Source organism: Podarcis erhardii (genome assembly GCF_964252035.2).
Source record: "Podarcis erhardii genome assembly, chromosome: 10".
NCBI classification, from domain to species: domain Eukaryota; kingdom Metazoa; phylum Chordata; class Lepidosauria; order Squamata; family Lacertidae; genus Podarcis; species Podarcis erhardii.
The window spans coordinates 5869043-5890350 of NC_138500.1; the positions used below are offsets into that span (position 1 = coordinate 5869043).

General features: G+C 47.2%; 1 protein-coding gene across 1 annotated transcript; it reads right to left on the minus strand.

The window, feature by feature from the left end:
* Positions 1-1763: 1763 nt before the first annotated feature.
* CEP41 (centrosomal protein 41) lies at positions 1764-19606 on the minus strand. The gene is made up of 11 exons (XM_081880117.1): positions 19526-19606; positions 15484-15547; positions 14732-14779; positions 11690-11751; positions 11293-11362; positions 10352-10496; positions 8643-8794; positions 6100-6167; positions 4422-4536; positions 3570-3788; positions 1764-1969 (listed from the first exon to the last, which is right to left on the minus strand). The coding sequence occupies exons 1-11, from the start codon at positions 19556-19558 to the stop codon at positions 1824-1826; spliced, it is 1122 nt and encodes a 373-aa protein (XP_081736243.1). The 5' UTR covers positions 19559-19606; the 3' UTR covers positions 1764-1823.
* Between the last annotated feature and the right edge of the window lie 1702 nt (positions 19607-21308).

The following is a 21308-nucleotide window of genomic DNA, read 5'->3' on the forward strand; positions in this document are numbered from 1 at the left end:
CAGATTCTCTCCTAGGAAAGGCCTGCAAAACGGGAGGCAGCTGGAATCTTGGATCTTTGCTCAAAGCGGACTGTACATTTATGGTCCCCACATGGATTCTTTCAAAGGGAATCGTTCCAGCACTAACATCCACAGTGGAACCTTCCTTCTGTAACAAGTGGGAACAAGAAAAGGGGAAGCTCTCTCTTCCTGGGACCAACACGGGATACCACTGATTATGGCTTCTACAGACACCCAGCTGGTTCACATCTCAGAAACAGAGGCGACCCAGCTCCTACTTTGGGGTCAGGAGAGAGAGGAAAACAAAGGGGCTTAGGAGGAGCAGGCTGTAAGCTCCGACGCTGCTAAGCAGGATCAGAGTTGCAGCAGTAAGCTGCCCATGACCTCTGGAGCGGAGATGTCCGTGCCACAGACCATTGGCACCATAGCTTAGGACTGCAAGCCAAAAGATAATTGCTCCAGTTTCTATTTGACACCGACAAGAAACCAGCTTGTCCTAAGAGCCAAGGCTGGGGAAAACTAGGACCTCTCTGCCTCCTGCAAGGTGAACCACAGGTGGAAGGAAGAACTGATCTGGCACTGATGCCACACTGAGCTGTTCGGACCACAGCGGAGGTGAAGGCATTTTCTCCTGCACAGCCAGCCAACTGCGCAAACTGTAAAAGAGAACGGCTGGCAGAGAGACAGAGTGCCACTGGCCTGCTAGTCGATGTGTCATTAATCTCAGGTGTCCTAGCAAGAGAAAGGAAATGTCACAGGGGGAGGGAGGGAGAGGAGAGAAAAGGGGTCAAAAGGACTCCCCTTTCTGCCAACGCAACAAGCCAAGCAAATTTGCCAGAAGTTATCTGTATGTGAAACGCTGCCCTTTTGAGGTATGAGCGGCCTCAAAACTACCGGGGGGGGGGGGGGAATTACACTGCTCCATTGTGACGCTCAGCATCACCCTCAGAGGCAAACAAACAATGGAATTGCGAAGTGGGACGGATATATTCTTCCTCCACCACAACTTCTGCTACTCTCCCAAAATCAGGACGTTTTATTGAGAAGAGATTTCATCTAGGTGATGGAATGGCTTTGCCTTCTATCCCTTGCATCTTATTTCCAGCATCTTTCACGATCTGGTCCCCAAAGTTATCCTTCAACATTAGGGAAGGGAACTGTGCTGCCCACATATTCACAATCATATCCTGGAATGGCCACAGCAAGAAAAACAGCCGGCCAAGGTTTATGGCTCTGAAAATCCAGGAAGCGGAGGAGTTACGTTCTTTCCCCTGTATGTACAACTGCTGTTATTAAGAGTATTTTTGGGACGGCGGCAAAGAACTCTGGGCAGAAGGCCATAAATTAAACACTCAGATCACCCATGCATTACCTGGCTGTACCACAAATGTCTGGTTATTATAACTCAAGCACTTAGAACTAACTTTGCTCGCTACTAACTTTGCTCATTTTGCTCCATTTCTGTTCAAAGTCCAGCCACGTTTTTGTATTGCTCTGGTTCACATGTTCTCACGTACCAGCAGTTAGGAAATCCCATTAACTTTAGGGGTGGGGGGAGGCAATGACAAACACCAACCGGAGTTTTAGCCGGGAGGTTTAGATAAGGTTAGCCTGTTTCCTTCCCACCCTGGGCTTCTTTTCTGCTCCAAAGGTCCTTGGCCTGTGGCGTTTCCCCCTCTCCTATTCCATACCTTGCCCACCTTTGCTCCTCTGCCCCTCTCTGTCCCGTGCGCACCACCTTCCTAAAAGCGAAAGACTGGCTGTAGTGATCAAAGGGCCCCAGGAAGAGGGACTCTCTTTTATTGAGTGGGAAACGACACCGTCTATCTCCAGGGCCTGCTTTGCAGGCTGCTGCTGCTGAGGGAGCGGGTGGAGAGGGCCACCGCTGTGTTGGTGGTGGGCAGGTTCTGGCTGCTCCGCACGGCGGTGGCTTTGGAGTCTCGAGCTGAAGAACCACGGCTAAGACGGGCTGCAAGAGAGGAAGCAGAGCAGGAGGGTGAGAGAGGCAAGCTGGCCTCTGGCTAAGCAACCAGGCAATTTCCTACCGCCACCAGCAAGGCACAGCTTGGGACACATCCAGGCCCGGTCCTTTCCCCTCTTTTGCCCCTGAGCCTCTTTGCTCCACTCAATGTTAAAACCTAGGCTGTAAGCTTCTCAAGGCCGGAATCTGTCTTTTTGGGGCTTATGTTGATCTTGTAACCTAAATAATAACTTAACTGTGATGATAGGTAAAGGTAAAGGAACCCCTGACCATTAGGTCCAGTCGTGACCGACTCTGGGGTTGCGGCGCTCATCTTGCTTTACTGGCCGAGGGAGCCAGCGTACAGCTTCCGGGTCATGTGGCCAGCATGACTAAGCCGCTTCTGGCGAACCAGAGCAGCGCACGGAAACGCCTTTACCTTCCCGCCAGAGTGGTACCTATTTATCTACTTGCACTTTGACATACTTTCGAACTGCTAGGTTGGCAGGAGCTGGGACCAAGCAACGGGAGCTCACCCCGTTGTGGGGATTTGAACCGCCAACCTTCTGATCAGCAAGTCCAAGCTCTGTGGTTTAACCCACAGCACCGCCCACATCCCTAACTGTGATGATATAAATTTTGAATTGCTGTACTGAATTGCTGTATGCGGCAGCTAGACTGGTGACTGGGAGCGGCCGCCGAGACCACATAACACCGGTCTTGAAAGACCTACACTGGCTCCCAGTATGTTTCCGAGCACAATTCAAAGTGTTGGTGCTGACCTTGAAAGCCCTAAACGGCCTCAAAGGCCCAGTAGACCTGAAGGAGCGTCTCCACCCCCATCATTCTGCCTGGACACTGAGGTCCAGCTCCGAGGGCCTTCTGGCGGTTCCCTCCCTGCGAGAAGCCAAGTTACAGGGAACCAGGCAGAGGGCCTTCTCGGTAGTGGCACCTGCCCTGTGGAACGCCCTCCCGTCAGATGTCAAAGAGAAAAATAACTACGAAACTTTTAGAAGACATCTGAAGGCAGCCCTGTTTAGGGAAGCTTTTAATGTTTAATAGGTTATTGTATTTTAGTGTTTTGTTGGTAGCTGCCCAGAGTGGCTGGGGAAACCCAGCCAGATGGGTGGGGTATAAATAAAATAATAATAATAATAATAATAATAATAATAATAATAATAATAATAATATATTATTATTATTATTATTATTATTATTATTATTATTGGGTTGGTTTTAACTGATGTTCTTAGCGTGTATGTTTTACTGACTGCAAGTTTTTTTGAGTGTTTTAAGAAACACCAGAGCAGTAATTCAGAAGTTTTACATTTACCATTCTTTCTGACAGACAGAAATTCAGCAGGTGGGGAGGAAGTGAGTTATTGAAATTAATATGCATTGCTAACTTAGGTCCGTAAATTTCATTTGGTCTATTCTATGAGTATGACTAGCATTGGAAACAACCCATTATAATGGATTGCTTTGAAGTCGTTTCTGCACCAGGGAAGGTAATTTTAGCCCCCCCATCTCCCCCGCCCGGACTTGTCCCATATTTTGCCTGACCAAAGGTGACAACCCCAGCTGTAGGAGACAGACAGCTAAGTCTTACTGGCGGAATCTGTCGGAAGTTGCTCCTCTTCTAGATAGTACTGTATCTTTTGTAGATCCTCTGCTGTAAATCTCCATTTATTCTCAGCGGGCGGGGGGAGGGGCTCCCTGGGAGTGGCTCTCTTCCGGGCGGTCCCAGGCTGGCTGGCCGATAGGCAAGAGGAAGGAAACGTGCCAGTTACCAGACCTTCGGGGATTTTCTGAGCGACGACTCTGAGACCTGGCAGGCAAGGAAGAAGGAGAGTCTGACAACGCAGTCCGGCTCGACACCTTCCGATGTTACTCTGAACGTGCTAAAGGCTGATTTAGAATGAAGCCTCAGCCTATATCGGCATGGTCCATTGTACAGTTAGCACTGGAAATGGAGGCAGAGCACATATCACTCTCTCTCTGCCCTGCTGGACAAGGGAATACGGTGAAAAAAAATTACAGCTGCCTGTTCTTTGAAACACTGAGGAAGCAGGGACAAAATGAGGTTTCTGTGTTCAGGGCCAATGTGCTATGCACAGCTCTTTTAAAAGAGAAACTCAGATATATACAAAGTGTGCTTGGTGATTTGCATAACCAGACAGGTCACAAAAGCAGGATTTGGGGCAACTTTGGCATGTGGTTTTGACCTAATTAGCCGAGCCTATTAAACTGGTTTGATCTTTCCAGAAATTTAGCTCTTTAGGCACGTTCGCGTGCAAGCATAGCCACCAGGGCACATCACTGTTCTATATGCAACGCATGTCAGTTCTCCAGAGATCACATTGCAAAGTGACCTCTGTGTGTGAGGGCGGGAGAACAGGGAGAATGGATTTGATATCTGAAACTAGCAGGTAATTAGCAGGGAAATTCCAGGGCTTCCTACCTCCAGAGAGCATGAACAAGTTTTCAAAACCCCTTTCACACATGGTGGTGGCAGCTTGGCTCGCTACTCTCTCGTCGTCGTCGTACAGAATGATGATCTTTCCATGAGCGTTTTTCTGGCGGGCGGAGGTGCTAAGGCTTGTACAATCAACGGAAGTGGGAAGAGAACAAGATGGTGGCAAAGCCCCCCCCCCACGCCCGCCATCCTCAAGCGTTTAGGGATGTCAAGGTAGCAGTGCCTGACAGCTCAGTCCAATGGCAGATGAGGGGCACCTAGGCTTCGACAAGTGAGATTTGGACACAAGCGTCAACACTTTCTCTCAAGGGAAACCGAGGTCAGTAGCCTCAACATTTGGTTTCTGTCAAAGACGGGGAAGCAACAGCTCTCGACTCCATCAAAACAAATTAAAACTCAAATTCTGTATTTGGAAGTGAGCTAAATTAGGTAACATCCCTGGACATTTTAAATGAGGAGAGATAGTCTGTGTCTCCTTTTAGTCCTGGGGGTAAGGAATAGGATTGGGAGGAAAGAAGATGGATAGTTTATTATAAGGTAAAGGGACCCCTGACCGTTAGGTCCAGTCGTGACCGACTCTGGGGTTGCGGCGCTCATCTTGCTTTACTGGCCGAGGGAGCCGGCGTACAGCTTCCGGGTCATGTGGCCAGCATGACTAAGCCACTTCTGGCGAACCAGAGCAGCGCACCTTCCCGCTGGAGTGGTGCCTATTTATCTACTTGCACTTTGACGTGCTTTCGAACTGCTAGGTTGGCAGGAGCAGGGACCGAGCAACGGGAGCTCACCCCATTGCAGGGATTCGAACCGCCGACCTTCTGATCGGCAAGTCCTAGGCTCTGTGGTTTAACCCACAGCGCCACCTGCATCTCCTCTCCTTAATGGTGTGAGAGGGTGCACGTCAGGGGATGTTGTGGAGAGAAAGGATCATAGACTGGTAAGTAGGAGGAGGTGGGGGCAGCAGAAGCTCCAGATATTGGCCATTGGCTTGTGCCCAAGTTACACCCCAGGCAGGCATCCTGGAGCCCCAATACTACATCTCTCTCCACCCTTCAGATCCCTGAAGTGATCCCCATGGGGTTCCAGACCCACATATGCAAAGGAAGCATGGATCTGGAAGACATGCTGTGGGGAAAGCAGTGAAATACAGTGGTGCCCCGCAAGACGAACGCCTCGCAAGACGGAAAACCCGCTAGACGAAAGGGTTTTCCGTTTTGGAGGAGCTTCGCTAAACAAATTTCTCTATGGGGTTGCTTGGCAAGACGAAAAAATCTTGCGAGTTCCCGCGGTTCCCCCCGCTTTTTTCCTGCTTTTCCTAAGCTGCTAAGCCGCTTAACAGCTGATCTGCTAAAAGCCGCTTCTCAGCTGATCCGCTAAAAGCCGCTAGACCGCTAATAGCGCTAATCCGCTAAGCTGTCAATGGGCTTGCTTCGCAAGACGAAAAAACCGCTAGACGAAGAGAATCGCGGAACGGATTCTTTTCGTCTTGCGAGGCACCACTGTATGTTGATCAAGTGGATCTGAGCACAGAAGTGAGCTTTCCTCAAAGGGAACGTTACGAGACTGTGAGCTTGGCTTCCTGTGGGGTCAGGGCTCCTGATCAAGCTGTGCATTTGAAGCGGAAATAGCGGCAGAACACCAAGAGGCTTCTTTGGATGAAGGATACGTATTCCAAAATGTTATTTGTATAGGGATTCATGGTTCTGGATAGCGTGGCGATTGGGTAGGAGTAAGCTGCAAGGAAAGAGAAAAGCAAGCTTAGAACAGAAGAGAGAAACTAAGCAGGCCTGTTCTCATTTTCTACAGCTGAAAAAGCACATACACACACACACGCACACACAAAATCATATTGGAATCGTGAGCATCCATTTGGAGGTGGGAGGATGGTTCTCTAGCTCTTAAGGTAGGACAATGCTGGACAAAAGAAGCCAGAGCAGAGGCTTAGCGGTCCACCCACTTCCAAGCAAGAGCAGCAGTGCCAGGCGAAGAACCCCAGTGTGAGAAGACAGCTTGACCATTCTTTCCTCTTTCAGTTCACTAGCTAAGACAGGGAATAATAATAATAATAATAATAATAATAATAATAATAATAATAATAATAATAATAAAAATAAAAATAATAATAATTTATTTATACCCTGCCCATCTGGCTGGGTTTCCCCAGCCACTCTGGGCGGCTTCCAACAAAACACTAAAATACAATAACCTATTAAACATTAAAAGCTTCCCTAAACAGGGCTGCCTTCAGATGTCTTCTAAAAGTTTCGTAGTTATTTTTCTCTTTGACATCTGGTGGGACGGCATTCCATAGGGCAGGTGCCACCACCAAGAAGGCCCTCTGCCTGGTTCCCTGTAACTTGGCTTCTTGCAGTGAGGGAACTGCCAGAAGGCCCTTGGAGCTGGACCTCAGTGTCCGGGCAGAACGATGGAGGCAGAGACACTCCTTCAGGTATACTGGGCCAAGGCCATTTAGGGCTTTCAAGGTCAGCAGCAACACTTTGAATTGTGCTCGGAAAAGGGAAAGGGGAGGGAAAGAGAAAAGGCTGACCACACCAGTGAATTTATTTTTCTTCATAAAGCTCAGCAGAAGCCCTGCTTACTTTCTCCCACTGGGACTGAAACTGGGAGGGTGGAACTCCAACATATGCATGCCAGTTGTACAGATCTGCTGCTGAAGCAGATGGGCTAAATACCTCTTCCAGGATGCCTTCTCCTATTGAGGGAGGAGGCCAAGCCTAGGAGACAGACTTGCAGCTTGGACTGCATTTGTAAACCGCTCCCCCCGCCCTTTCCTGATGTGGTCACCTCTGGTATCAAGGAGTGCGGTAGGACCCCCAGTCTTACAGAGTTGCTTCTAAGCAGGCTCAGTGTCTGCAGATAGCAAATCCCAGAGGAGGAAGCCTGTTACTTGTGGACAGCACAAATGACTCAGAAACCTGTGTTAATCTTTAAACAGCTTTTTGTGATTTTTAAAAGACATCTGAAGGCTAAGTTTTTAGTGTCAGATGTTGTACTAGGTTTTTACTATTTTTGCTGGGAGCTGCCCAGAGTGGCTGGGGCAACCCAATCAGATGGGCAGCATATAAATGAATGAATGAATGAATGTTATTGTTATGCTTTGTGGGCCAGAGTCCACTTTGTCAGGTGCACAAAATTATCACCTGAGCAGGTAAGTGTGGTGACTGCTCTGAGATCTGTGGATGCAGGGCAGTATACAAATTGAATATATAAATAAAATAGTGTGTTATCACATTGGTGACCACTTTACAGAATGAATTCATGCAGTGGTGATTGGGGAGTCAGTTGCTCATTGCCTTCTCCTGAGCTAGAAAACAGCCTGCAGTACTTGGAGCTCTTTTTAAGAAGCCAGGTGTCAGGGGAGGGAGGCAGGAGGGCCGTTGGGATACAGAGAGCCTCCAAAACTCCTGAGGAGCAGTTCCTCTTCCAGCGGTGGGAAAAGCCACACCTCCAGTGGAGAAGAGAGGGAAGGGGCCAGCCAGGCGAGGAAAGGGCTGGAGGATGCTGCTGAGAACCCCAGAGCCTCACCTGGCCAGGCTGGCCAGGACGGACGCACGCCACCTTGTGCAGAGGGGTGAAATGCAAGGAGGGGAGGAGGAGGCTTGGGGTGCCGAAGTTCTTATGTTGGGGGAGAAGCCGGAAGGGGCCACTCCTGGATTCTGCAAGTGACTGAGACGGAAATGAACTTGGTAGATCTGCACTGTAAATAGTTTGCACAATAGAATCATAGAATCATAGAGTTGGAAGAGACCACAAGGGCCATCGAGTCCAACCCCCTGCCAAGCAGGAAACACCATCAGAGCACTCCGGACATATGGTTGTCAAGCCTCTGCTTAAAGACCTCCAAAGAAGGAGACTCCACCACACTCCTTGGCAGCAAATTCCACTGTCAAACAGCTCTTACTGTCAGGATAAAACCTGCAAAAGCCAGGTCGGAGTCATGAGCAACCACCACTGCCATCTGACACCAGCAGGGGGAGTCAAAAGGCATCAGCAGATGTAAGTTGGAATACTGGAAGCAGCTCTTGCCTTCAGAGAAGGCGGACACCTCCACAACGTTCTCTGCAGTTTGTAGGCTGCTTTGCCCATTCTGGTTTTCTCTAAAGGTGATCAACCTCTGCAAGAGGGGGGGATGCTTATGGTGCACCCCCACTCACGCAACCCCCAGGGGTGACGCTCCGGCTGCCTCACCTCCCACTATGTGGCACTGCTCAAACGCATCCCGCTCTCGCACGTCCAGCAGCAGGTAGGGGCAGTCAGGGTAAGGTCTGTCTTTTGCAAAGTTTTCCGTTTTCTTCGGGGCATCTCTCCCCAGGTCCAGCTCACCCACGCCACTGATGACACTGGGAGAAAGAGGAGCCATTAACTTCAGGATAAAGGCACAATAAGGACCGCCGTCAGCCTGCCAGGTCAAAATACCATATTTTTCGCTCTGTAAGACGCACTTTTTCCCTCCTAAAAAGTAAGGGGAAATGTGTGTGCGTCTTATGGAGCGAATGCAGGCTGCACCGCTATCCCAGAAGCCAGAACACCAAGAGGGATCGCTGCACAGTTATATCCCTCTTGCTGTTCTGGCTTCTGGGATTCAGAATATTTTTTTTCTTGTTTTCCTCCTCCAAAAACTGGTTGCGTCTTATGGTGTGGTGCATCTTACAGAGTGAAAAATATGGTAGTATGTTTCTGTGGTTATCAGTGCTAGGCAGAAGCTGATCAAACGAGCCAGCAATTCAGTGACAGACAGACACTGCCCTCTGAGTTCAGAACAGACAGCAATCCAGCCAGTTTCCTAGGTGATGAATCCTGTAACCCCTTAAGATCACGGGGGAGGTTCTGCTCCTGGTGCCAATGACTAAGAGCATCTGAAGATTCCCTAACCTACTCTACAGGGTTCCTGCAAAGATAAAATGGGAGAGCAAAGACATAGAATGATTCCTTGAACTTAATGGGAAAAGGTGAGGTTAAATATAAGGACAGGGACGTGGGTGGCACTGTGGGTTAAACCACATAGCCTAGGACTTGCCAATCAGAAGGTCGGCGGTTCGAATCCCCGCGATGGGGTGAGCTCCCGTTGCTCGGTCCCTGCTCCTGCCAACCTAGCAGTTCAAAAGCATGTCAAAGTGCAAGTGATAAATAGATACAGCTCCGGCGGGAAGGTAAACGGCGTTTCCGTGCACTGCTCTGGTTTGCCAGAAGCGGCTTAGTCATGCTGGCCACATGACCCGGAAGCTGTACGCCGGCTCCCTCGGCCAGTAAAGCGAGATGAGCGCAGCAACCCCAGAGTCATCTGCAACTGGACCTGATGGTCAGGGGTCCCTTTACCTTCAAATATAAGGACAAAAGCCCAGCTAGTCCAGGGGTGGGGCACATCTGGCCCGCAGGCCAAACGTGACCCACTAGGCTTCCCAACTTCGCCCACTGATCACTCCCCAATGCATGTGAGAAGTTCACAAGCAGGGCATGAAAGCAGTAGCCCTCCTCCTGCTATTTGTTCCCAGCAGCTGGTATGAAGGTTCTTGAGATTCCATTTAGCTGATGGCTAACAGCCATTGATAGAAAAGGACACAGGTGCCCAGCTAGGACAAAGAGGGAGGCTTCTATGATCACAGTTCCTTGCTTTCCAACTCCTTTCTCGTGGAAGCTTGACTGATCAAGTCTCATCCAACTTTTTGGAAAGGCTATCAAACATGCCAAGAGCCCAATGGACCTGCTTCAGCATTTTAAGCCAAGCTAAGCAATGGTTTGAAATACCATGTACTGCTTCTGGAGTCCCAACTATTAGTATTAGCGGACTTCATCAAATTGCATCACTGATTTTTTCCAAACCGTCTTTGCAGGGAGCAAAGGGAATCATGGCAGGTGGAAGGAAGGAAGGCCGAGCACAGAGACAGACTCTTGGATACCTCTGCAGGGTGGAACGATACGACTCCCCAGCTCCGGTGTTGTTTATGAACAGGATGGGACTGGCTGGTTTGTCACCAGGGCTGCTTTTGCCATTAGTCTCTGCCGCCATGTCAGGGCTGTTATCTGTAGGAGCAGCATCGCCTTCTGAAACAGGGGTGACGGAAAGGCAGATATTTCATTGAAAAAGATATTTATCTAAAAGCATTTCTGAATCTCTTAAGACCTTTGAATCTCTCAATGGTGTACAAAATGAGAAAAACAATAAAGACAGAAATTTGGTAATAACAGGGTTTAGTCTGAGGAGTCAGGGTAAGTGCAGGGATAAGTTAGGCTGGGATTCTGCTGTAGAGGATGAGACAGAGGCTATCTCCAAAGCATGTATGGACAATAAGCTTTCCAGAGATGCAGAAGTGCTCTTCTCCCCTTGTAGCACATGATTATATTTGCATTCATTTGCTCACAGGAAACCAAATTTTCAGGATTTGCCAAATCCCAAAGCCTCCTGCTAGGAACAGAACCAGCACCCATTGGACAGCGTTTGTGGTATCGCTGATGACAAGACACAATGCCCACTATTTGGCATGCATCTATCTCCGTGATAATCTTTAAACTTTTAACAAGTGCTTACTTTGTCACATAAGAACCCAAACAGTTGCTTAAATAAGGAAAAAAAGCAGTAAGCAGACCTCTGTGTGGGGAAAGGCCATAGCCCAGCAGCAGAGAACATGCTTTATATAAGCAGAACATCCCAGGTTTGATACTAAAACAGGATCTCAGGTCATAGGTCGGGGGAAACCAAGTAGCCAGCGCCAGACAAAATGGACCACTGGCACAAAGTTATAAGGCAGGACTTTATGCCTACACGTCTTTCCTTGTAGAAGTATTCTACCATTTCAAAGAACCTTTAAAAAAGTAATTTCTTAGAAGCCCCGGACCTTACCATCAAACTTCTGAATTTCCTCACATGGTACTTCTGAGTTTTCATCAGCTAGGGAAGCAACCTGGGTCACCTGTGGATTGAGGCAAGGACATGGTCAAAAGCAGCTCAGCAAAAGGGTTGTTCTGGGACTCAGGAAGCAGCATCAGCCCAGAGGAAGGCCAGCCCTAGTGTGAGTTTTCATGGAATCACAGAATCCCGAGGGTCATATTGAGGCATCTTTATTTCTGCTTCACATACTGTAGTTTAATATCAGGGTTGACACCTGAGGGGCCCAAGAACCCTTGAATGCTGCTAGTTGTCCAGGATATTAAACGATGAAAGTCTCATTTGCAAAAGTATGGCGAGCTCACAGATATGGGACACTTCAGGAAAAATGCAGTTTAAGGACAGAACATACCAGCTGGGCAAAAGTAGTCACTTTCAGTCTCTTGAAGAGCTCATCTTTCTTGTATCTGTAATCTGGAAAACAGTGAAGAGGTGTAATCTATGAGAAAACTTTGGCAGTACCATTGCATTAGTCCCATGCATTATACTTGCATTCCGCTCTTCTTCAAAGGATGTACGAAAACTTATGAACCGTTCTTAGAAAAAGGTTACCAGACGTTTCCCGGGGACAGTCCCCAGATTTACAAATCAGTCCCATAACAAAACCCATCTATTTAGTAGGAAGTTGAAAAGTGTCCCAGGATTCATTAAAAAAAAAATCTGGTAACCTCATCTTAGAACGAAATCCAATCTCACTCCCAACCACCTTGAACGGGATTGTGCAGGGAACAGAGCCCAAACCCCTCAGATCTACCCAACTAAAGATTCACCCAATTCCCAGGCTAATTCCCTCTCTCAAGGGTGGTGAAATCTGTGGCCTGCCATACATTATTGGACACCCTTCATATCCCTGATCACTAGCCATGCTGGCTGGGTCTGGTGGGAGTTGCACGTCATCATCATCTGGAGGGTGACAGGTTCCTCAGCCCTGCACTATCTACCGCTGCCTTCACAGAGGGTTGGAGGTGGGATCCAAATCAGGAGCACCAGTTACTTCATGCAATCCAGCCCACACTGAGCTAACAAGAAGAGGACAGAGCACACTGAAGCGCAAGCCGACATACAACTCTGAATGACGTGAGAAAGCAAGACAAGGATCACAACCACTCCACGGATATTCATAAGGTCAACATATACAAGACACTGCTAAACTGTGCATGACTGAACTTTGCTTTTCAGCTACCAACACCTTAAATGAAACAAGCTTAGCACCACCTGCCACAAAGTAAATATTTATTTATTATTTTCCCTGCCAGGCCTGGTCCAGGGGCATTATAAAAAGGATGGATATGGATACCCAACAATTTGCTGTCCTTAAGAAGAAGAGTTTGGATTTGATATCCCGCTTTATCACTACCCGAAGGAGTCTCAAAGCGGCTAACATTCTCCTTTCCCTTCCTCCCCCACAACAAACACTCAGTGAGGTGAGTGGGGCTGAGAGACTTCAGAGAAGTGTGACTGGCCCAGGGTCACCCAGCAGCTGCAGGTGGAGGAGCGGAGACGCGAACCCGGTTCCCCAGATTACGAATCTACCGCTCTTAACCACTACACCACACCGGCTCTCCTTAAGGGAAAAGAAGAAAATCTACAGCTTCCATCAGCACCAGCCAGCAGGGAGCAGTTAGGGGCATCAGATAGAAGAGAAAATTAACAGAGCCACTTTGTCCCACAACATCAGCACAACATACCTGGAGCTAATTCAGAAGGTCCCTTTAAGGTTCCAGACATCTTGAAGCAAAGATTCAGAGACAACCAACATACAACTGTTCAGAAGAGTCTAGAACTCCTCAGGAGCAGCAAAACAAGATTTACGATGAGAAGAAAACTAGGTGGTTTGTTTCTCACCCGTGTCCACTAGATAGGCAAATGAGGACTACACCTGCTGGCTTCTCAGTTTTGATTTTCTAGCCTCGTAGCTGTTTTTCTCAAGTTACAGAAGAGACAGAGGCAACACTGTACCAGGCATTTAAGCCTGTGTCCAACTGGTGTCGTCTATCCATGAGAAATCAAAGATGGTTAGCAAATTATCTGAACCACACAAGGCGCTATTCACCACCGGCCCGGTGAGAGGGTACCTGCATCTAAGCTTCTTGAAGTGGGATTTAAAGAGGAAAAAAAGAGTCTGACACAAAAGAGGCACTCGGGTTTGCACAACAGGGAGTGCAGACGAAGAAAGGGACAGAAACACAACAAGTTTTGTAGCGGTGATACGACGAGACCACTGCTAAGATTTCAGTACTCAAAAGCAATCTCTGAACAAAAGAATGTTGTGGAACAAAGTAACTTCATTTCTAGTTGACCAAAGCAATTGCAACTGAAAAAAAAGGAGTGCAGAGTGAGGAAAAGCCAAAACAGTTTTGTTTTTGAAAAATACACCTGAAATCCCTTTGTATTCTAAGTATGTAATGTGACTTGCTACTTGAACTGTACAAAACTTTAAAAGACAGTTCTCAGAATTAATTAAGCTGAGAATCTTAGCATTCGTTTTGGAAAGCTTCCAGTCCCCATTTTTGCACAATGATGTTCTAAAAATGCACGCAGTGACATAGGCACACTTTGGTGAAGATTAATCCCTGGACGTGACTTTCCCTGAACAGCGATGCTTTGAATTTGGGTTGCGGGAGATCTCAGAATCATAGAATTGTAAAGTTGTAAGGGACCCTTAAAAGCAGAGACATCACCTTGCCAACAAAGGCCCGTATAGTTAAAGCCATGATTTTCTCAGTAGTGATGTATGGAAGTGAGAGCTGGACCGTAAAGAAGGCTGATCGCCAAAGAATTGATGCTTTTGAATTCTGGTGCTGGAGGAGACTCTTGAAAGTCCCGTGGACTGCAAGAAGATCAAACCTATCCATTCTGAAGGAAATCAGCCCTGGGTGCTCACTGGAAGGACAGATCCTGAAGCTGAGGCTCCAAGACTTTGGCCACCTCATGAGAAGAGAAAACTCCCTGGAAAAGACCCTGATGTTGGGAAAGATGAAGGGCACAAGGAGAAGGGGACGACAGAGGACGAGATGAGTTTGACCAAACTGCGAGAGGCAGTGAAAGACAGGAGTGCCTGGCGTGTTCTGGTCCAGGGGGTCACAAAGAGTCGGACAGGACTAAACAACAACAACAAGGGACCCTGAGGGTCATCTAACCCAACTCCCTGCCATGTAGGAATCTCAGCCAGATCATACATGACAGCAACTGCAAATATGCCAACAATGTGTTAATTCTAGGACCCCTGCCCCCTGCTTGGGTGGGAACAATCCCAAGTCACATGGCAGAGCATCAAAGTGCTAAACCTACTACAAAAAAATTCTCCTGCACTGCCCACCCCGCACACAGCTCGATCTGTGGGCCTGAGTGAGTGGATTACAGAAGTCTAAGCGGTGGCTGTGATGTTACTCACTTCTTTTGATCTCTTCCAGTTTTTCAGTGTATTTGGTCATACTGCTACCTACAAGAGAACATACACCCGATGGTGAATCCTCTCCCCCCAAAGATGTGCAATTCATTCATTCCACAGCAATATAAATGTTGGGGAAATGTTGGGAGAAATCTTAACTGTTACCAAGGCCTCACCTCACCTGTTTATTCCAAGTTAATCCTATGCTCATAATCCTTAATGTGGATTAGTAGGGCTGGAAAATCATAGGCATCCAAAAATAGTTAATGCTAGGCCTGTGAGGCTTGAAATATATATATTATTTATTGCATTTTAGTCCTGCTCTTCTTTCAAGGAGCTCAGGGTGGCCAACGTGTTTTCACCTGTCCCATCTGACTCCTGCAACAATCCTCTTAAATAAGTAGGGCTGAAATGAAATAAAGAACCAACTTTTCTAATACTTCCACTCCTGATTGCCTCATGGCAATTCTTATTCATCATAGGTGACCAAATACTTATGTTTACAAGCCTTCTCTAACAAGATTATCAAATGTGCTGACTTTCTAATAGCTTGTACTAAGTTTACTCTGAGATCTAAGTCACAAAAGCACATTATTACCTCATGATCTGACATCACAGCCCACAACCCTTGAAAGGTAACAACCTCCAGGATATAGGAAAAAAATTCCACGGATTGGACGTAGCAAGGGAAAGGTTTCTGTCTCACTTTTCTCTGATTAATACATTTCTATCCAAGCAGAGAGATGTTCACTTACCTGTGTCAAGGCGAGTTTTTACATGCTGGTATTTAGGATTCTGTGGGATCCTTTTGGTCAAAAACTGTTGTGTTTTTGAAAGAAAAAAGGAAAGAGAGAAACCTTCAGTATACACAACAGGTAACCCAAGTATGGAGTGAAGAACTGGAATGCCAGATGAGATCTGAACATAATTGCCGAAACAAGAGTGTAGCAAGAAAATTTGGGCAGTAGTAGTCCTAAACCCAAGAGCCAATATACTAAGATATATGCAAAGAGACAAATGGCATAAGACCACATTTTATCACAACACAAACTTTATTTCTTCCTCCAGCCTCTACCAAGGCCACACATTTATTACCCCTACTCTAACAGCTTTACTGCAGTTCAATCGCTGAGTTTAACCAAGGGGATCCTTTTTATTTATTTACCAAATATGCCATCCATCCTTACTATAGGAGTTTATTATGCTGGTCCTTTCTCCTCCCCTAGATTTGAGTCTGGGAGAAAGGAAAAGCAAGTCTTATTATTATAGGCCCATTCCACAATGTCCATGCACCATGCAGGGCTACAGGTCACAGTATCTGTCGGTACCAATGTGACTCCTGAGACTCCTAGTGCACCTCAGGGAAATGTAGGATGAGGAGATGATCTAACAACCCAGCTGTCCCGTTGCTTCCAGTAATGCAGACTGACACAGGGTAGTGGTTTTAACAGGTCCCCAGGAACACTGGGGAGTTAGCAAGTCTACTTTAACTAATCATGGTGGGCTTCGTTCCTTTGAATAGGGGGCTCGAAGACTGCTGATCCTGGCTAGGTGGTGTTCAAACTACCACTCGGTCAGAGCAGCACTGGAAGGAACAGAGTGGCTGGGTTATTTGATCTCCTGGTTCCAAATGGACTCACAGCCTGCTAGGGCAAATAGATATCAGCACAGAACCGTTAGACTGCCAGACAGCACACAGATATTGTGGCTTGAGCTCAGGCAATTACATGCCCTGGAAATGATTCTCTTCAGTTTGATTCCTATCAACTTTCAGCAAAAATGTAGGGCTGAAAAAATAACCCAGATTCCTAGGAGCCAGCATAAAAGTTATTGGTGCCTGTCCAAAGAGGCACCCAGTAGCTTTGCAGCCTTGTTCACTTGTCCAACTGGTAATGCCGTATTATATACAACTGCCTCAAAGGTCCATTCACATGGATCCTGTTAAAATGGCAAATATTGAATCAAATAAATTGTTTTAAACTACTCTCTCTCCTCCTCACAATGAGGTAGGTTGGCAAAGTATTTGTGACATTGCTTCTCTCTCATGCACACACACACACACACACCACACCATATCAGCACATGTCCCTACCCAAAACTCTGCAGCAGCACAGAGAAGCAAGAATTCTGATATACATTCACAACGGAGTTTTCCCCAGGCCTGCTTGGAGATACTAGAGATTGAACCAGAGACGTTCTGCATTCAAAGCATCATGTGCTCCACCACTGATATGCAGCCTCCCTTCTGAACAGAGTGTCACAACCAATAATTAATTTAGTTACATCTGACAACATAACGAATGAAAGCAGTTGTTTGGGTAGAACAATATTTCAGCAGGACTTTGCCACCAGCCCACTGCCATCTCAGTCCTGAACCTCCAAAGTCACTGCAGAGTCAGGGAACCTGTGGCTCTTTAAATGATACTGGACTCCAACTCCCATCAGCCCCAGCCGGTCTGGCCAATCAATGGTCAGGGATGGAGGGAGCTGTCTGGTCAATCAATGGTAAGGGATGCTGCCACCCTCCTTCTGACTTTAAAAAAAAATGTTTTGGAAAGGAAGTTCAGTCTGGCCAATCAGTGGCCAGGGATGGAGGGAGCAACATCTGGAGGGCCACAGGTTTCCCACCCAGAGTCACATGTCATTCATAAAGCAATTTCAACATCCGTCCATTAAATCACCAATATGAGGTGGAGAGAGCGCTCATTACAGAAACCATGCAGGGCAAAGGGAAGCCCAAAGCCAAGACAAGAGCTAAGTTAAAAGGATGCCACAATCATGTACTATGAGTTATGACTACCTACCCACCGACATGGTCAACCTAGTAAGCCTCCATCAATCAGAGTGAGTTAAAAGTATGATGTCTCCAGACAGAGAAAATTCTTCCCCAGATCCCCTGCTGGAACTCAAACCCAGTCTCCCATATCCCACTGGCTCTCACATTCATTTTTTAAAAAAAAATAATATTTATTAAAAAATTTAAGGGTTACAAAAAGCAAAAGTAAAAGTAATAACACCATATTAAACAAAAACCAAACAACACATCACAATAAGAAAAAAACAAAACACACAAAAACACACAACTAATCCTCCCAACTTATCTTTCATTTGCTTGTTTCCTTGACCTCCTCATACCTCCCTTTTTTGTATTCTAATTCAATTAACTATTTCAGCAAATCCTTTCCATCTTTTCCAATTTTTGTTCTGTAATTTATCTCAATATAATGTAACTTTCAGTTGGCATCACCAGTGTAACAGCAGGAAGTTTAAACAGTACCATGATTTGGTACCTGCCTTCCACATCAGCGGAAAGAGGAAGCATCAATATGAGAAAGCCAGAGCTTTCTTTCCAAAACATGTTTTTTAAAAAGTCAGAATGAGGGTGGCAGCAGCAGCAGCACTGAATGTGCAACTCAGTCACCTAAGACAAGATATTACAGCAGCCCCGCTGGGTACAACAGGTCTAGCACCCTGCTTCCTGTACCAGCCAATAGGAGGCTTCTGAGAGGCTGGCAAGTTTGTCTCCTAGCAACAGCTCCTGGAAGGTATACTGCTCCTGACTGTGGAGGTTCCATACAGCCCGAGTGGCTAATGGCTACAAGAAGACCTCTCCCCTTCCACAGATGTCTCTGGTCCCCTCTGGGAAGCCTGGGTTGAGGGAAACAATACCCCCCCCCAAAAAAAACACCCCATTTTTATTTTATTTTAGTTATTAAATTTGTATACCACTTTTCATCCGAAGCACGAAGGCGGATTCACAGCATAAAAACACAACATAGAAACACAGAACAAAAAAAGGCAAACAGGACAATAATAGCCCCCCCCCCACAATGAAAGAGTCTAGGGTAGGGGCTCCCTAGGGCAGTGTTTCCCAACCTTGGGTCTCCAGCTGCTGTTGGACTACAATTCCCATCATCCCTGACCATTGGTCTTGCTAGCAAGGGATGATGGGAGTTGTAGTCCAAAAACAGCTGGAGACCCAAGGTTGGGAAACACTGCCCTAGGGACTCAGATCCAGGGCTTATTGAGAACCCTCAATAAAGAAAGAGGGAGAAAAATATTTGCCCCACCCCTTCCCCCCCAAAAGTGGGGGGGAGAGCAGCCTCTTTGGGGAGCCCCCCCCCATATTACAAAATCCAAGGTCGGCAGGTGACATTAATATGTGTGAGAGAGAAAAAAAGAAGAAAGAAAGAAAGAAAGAAAGAAAGAAAGAAAGAAAGAAAGGCTACTCTTCTTTTTCTTATGCAGGTCCAGTGTTGCTTGAGATACTAATAATAATAATAATAATAATAATAATAATAATAATAATTTATTTATACCCCGCCCTCCCCAGCTCAGGGCAGCTAACAAGCAAGAATAAAAACAAGTCGAATGAATACAACTTAAAAACAAGATTAAAATACAACATTATTATTATTATTATTAGTAGTAGTAGTAGTAGTAGGTTGGTATTATAACATTTATTAAAATAAGGCTATGAGTTAATAGAAACAGCAAAGAATTAAAATGCAAGCTAGGGAAAAACCCAACATTAAAACCCAGAGGGGACCCCGCCTAAAATGAGGACCACAAACCCCCCCCCAAAAAAGAGGGATAAGGTGCTGTTTGAGGGAGAGGCCCCCCCAAAGGGGGGAGAAAAGGCGCCATGGCGGGGCTTCGGGGGGGGGTCGTCGGGGGGGGGACCCCAAAAACGAAGGGCGACCCCCCCCACACAACCCCCCGTTTGGGCTTCGTGAGGGGGGAGAGCAGAGAGGCGACGGGGTCTCCCGGGGCTCCCCGCAGGGGCCGAGCCCTCACCTCAGGGTCCCCGATGCGCCTCCTCGCCGACATCCTGCCCAACTGTCAGCGTCGCCTTCCCCCCGCCCCGCCCCCTCCCCTCGCGCCCGCCCCCGCGCCCCCTCGACCAATCCCCGCCTCTCCGGCCGGCGTGCCGACGCCCCGATTGGCCCGCCTCTCGCCGCGCAGAGAGCCAATCAGCGCTCTCCCGCCCGCTCTCTTTCTTAAAATCCTTTGTGGCGTGTGTTTAAAGTCCCGGCGCGGAGGCGCCGCGCGTGCGCACCGTGCAAAAAAAAAAGAGGCGTCGGTGGTTACCGCGGCAACGCCGCCGCGTGAGGTGGCATTGTGACGTCATGTGTCCTGCCGCTGGTGTCCCTCCGCCGGAGGCTCGGGGATTAAGAAGAGGGTCCTTTAGAAAAATAGTGCCGGAGGATTTTGGGGGGCGGCCGGGCGAGGGGTGCTTCTGGTGCCTTGTGTCCGGCCGTGGGCTTCCAGCTGGAGTACTGGATTGCATCTGCCGGGAACAGAATGTTAATTTACATAGATTTCTGGAGGGCTGGGGAGTGCGGGGTATAAATAAAAATTATTATTATTATTATTATTATTATTATTATTATTATTATTATTATTAAATGAGATCTGCTGCACCATCAATATGTAACGTGTCAATTTTATTATTTGCGTATTTATTACATTTATATACTGCCATTCTGCCAAGGCACCCAAAGTTAGTTACAATTTTAAGTTACTGAAACAAATAGATATAAAATATGGGCACCACAGCTTTTGCCTTCCCTCAGGGCATGCAGATCTTAAGTCACTTCAGGGGTGGTCGGATTTGTTGTTGTTTTGTCGTTTAGTCGTGTCCGCCTCTTCGTGACCCCCTGGACCAGAGCACGCCAGGCCCTCCTGTCTTCCACTGCCTCCCGCAGTTTGGTCAAACTCATGTTCATAGCTTTCAGAACACTGTCCCACCATCTCGTCCTCTGTCGTCCCCTTCTCCTTGCGCCCTCCATCTTTCCCAACATCAGGGTCTTTTCCAGGGAGTCTTCTCTTCTCATGAGGTGGCCAAAGTCTTGGAGCCTCAGCTTCAGGATCTGTCCTTCCAGTGAGCACTCAGGGCTGATTTCCTTCAGAATGGATCGGTTTGATCTTCTTGCAGTCCATGGGACTCTCAAGAGTCTCCTCCAGCACCAGAATTCAAAAGCATCCATTCTTCGGCGATCAGCCTTCTTTATGGTCCAGCTCTCACTTCCATACATCACTACTCGGAAAACCATAGCTTTAACTATATGGGCCTTTGTTGGCAAGGTGATGTCTCTGCTTTTTAAGATGCTGTCTAGGTTTGTCATTGCTTTTCTCCCCAGAAGCAGGCTTCTTTTAATTTCGTGGCTGCTGTCACCGTCTGCAGTGATCATGGAGCCCAAGAAAGTACTGGGTTGCATTTGCTGGGAGCAGGATTGTTAATCTATATAGGAAATACTACCCTCCCAGCTCAAGGGCCACATTCCCCTCTGTGAAGGCTTCTAGGGGCCACATGCAAGTGGTTTTGTTGCTCTTCCTATTATGAAATTGCTTATGTAGCACTTATTTGAAAGGCATCCCTATTTCTTTGATGGAAGCCGCTTTTTTGAGTGTGATTTTTGTGTGTGTGGAAAAGCAGCTTGCAAATAAAATGAATGCATGTTATGATTTAATAAATGAATAAATTTATTGTTTACTAATACAGTAATTAAGGTCTGCTGAGCAGTGGCAAAGGGGGCAGAGAAGCTAATGCACATATACCTTTGGTTCTGAAAGGTTG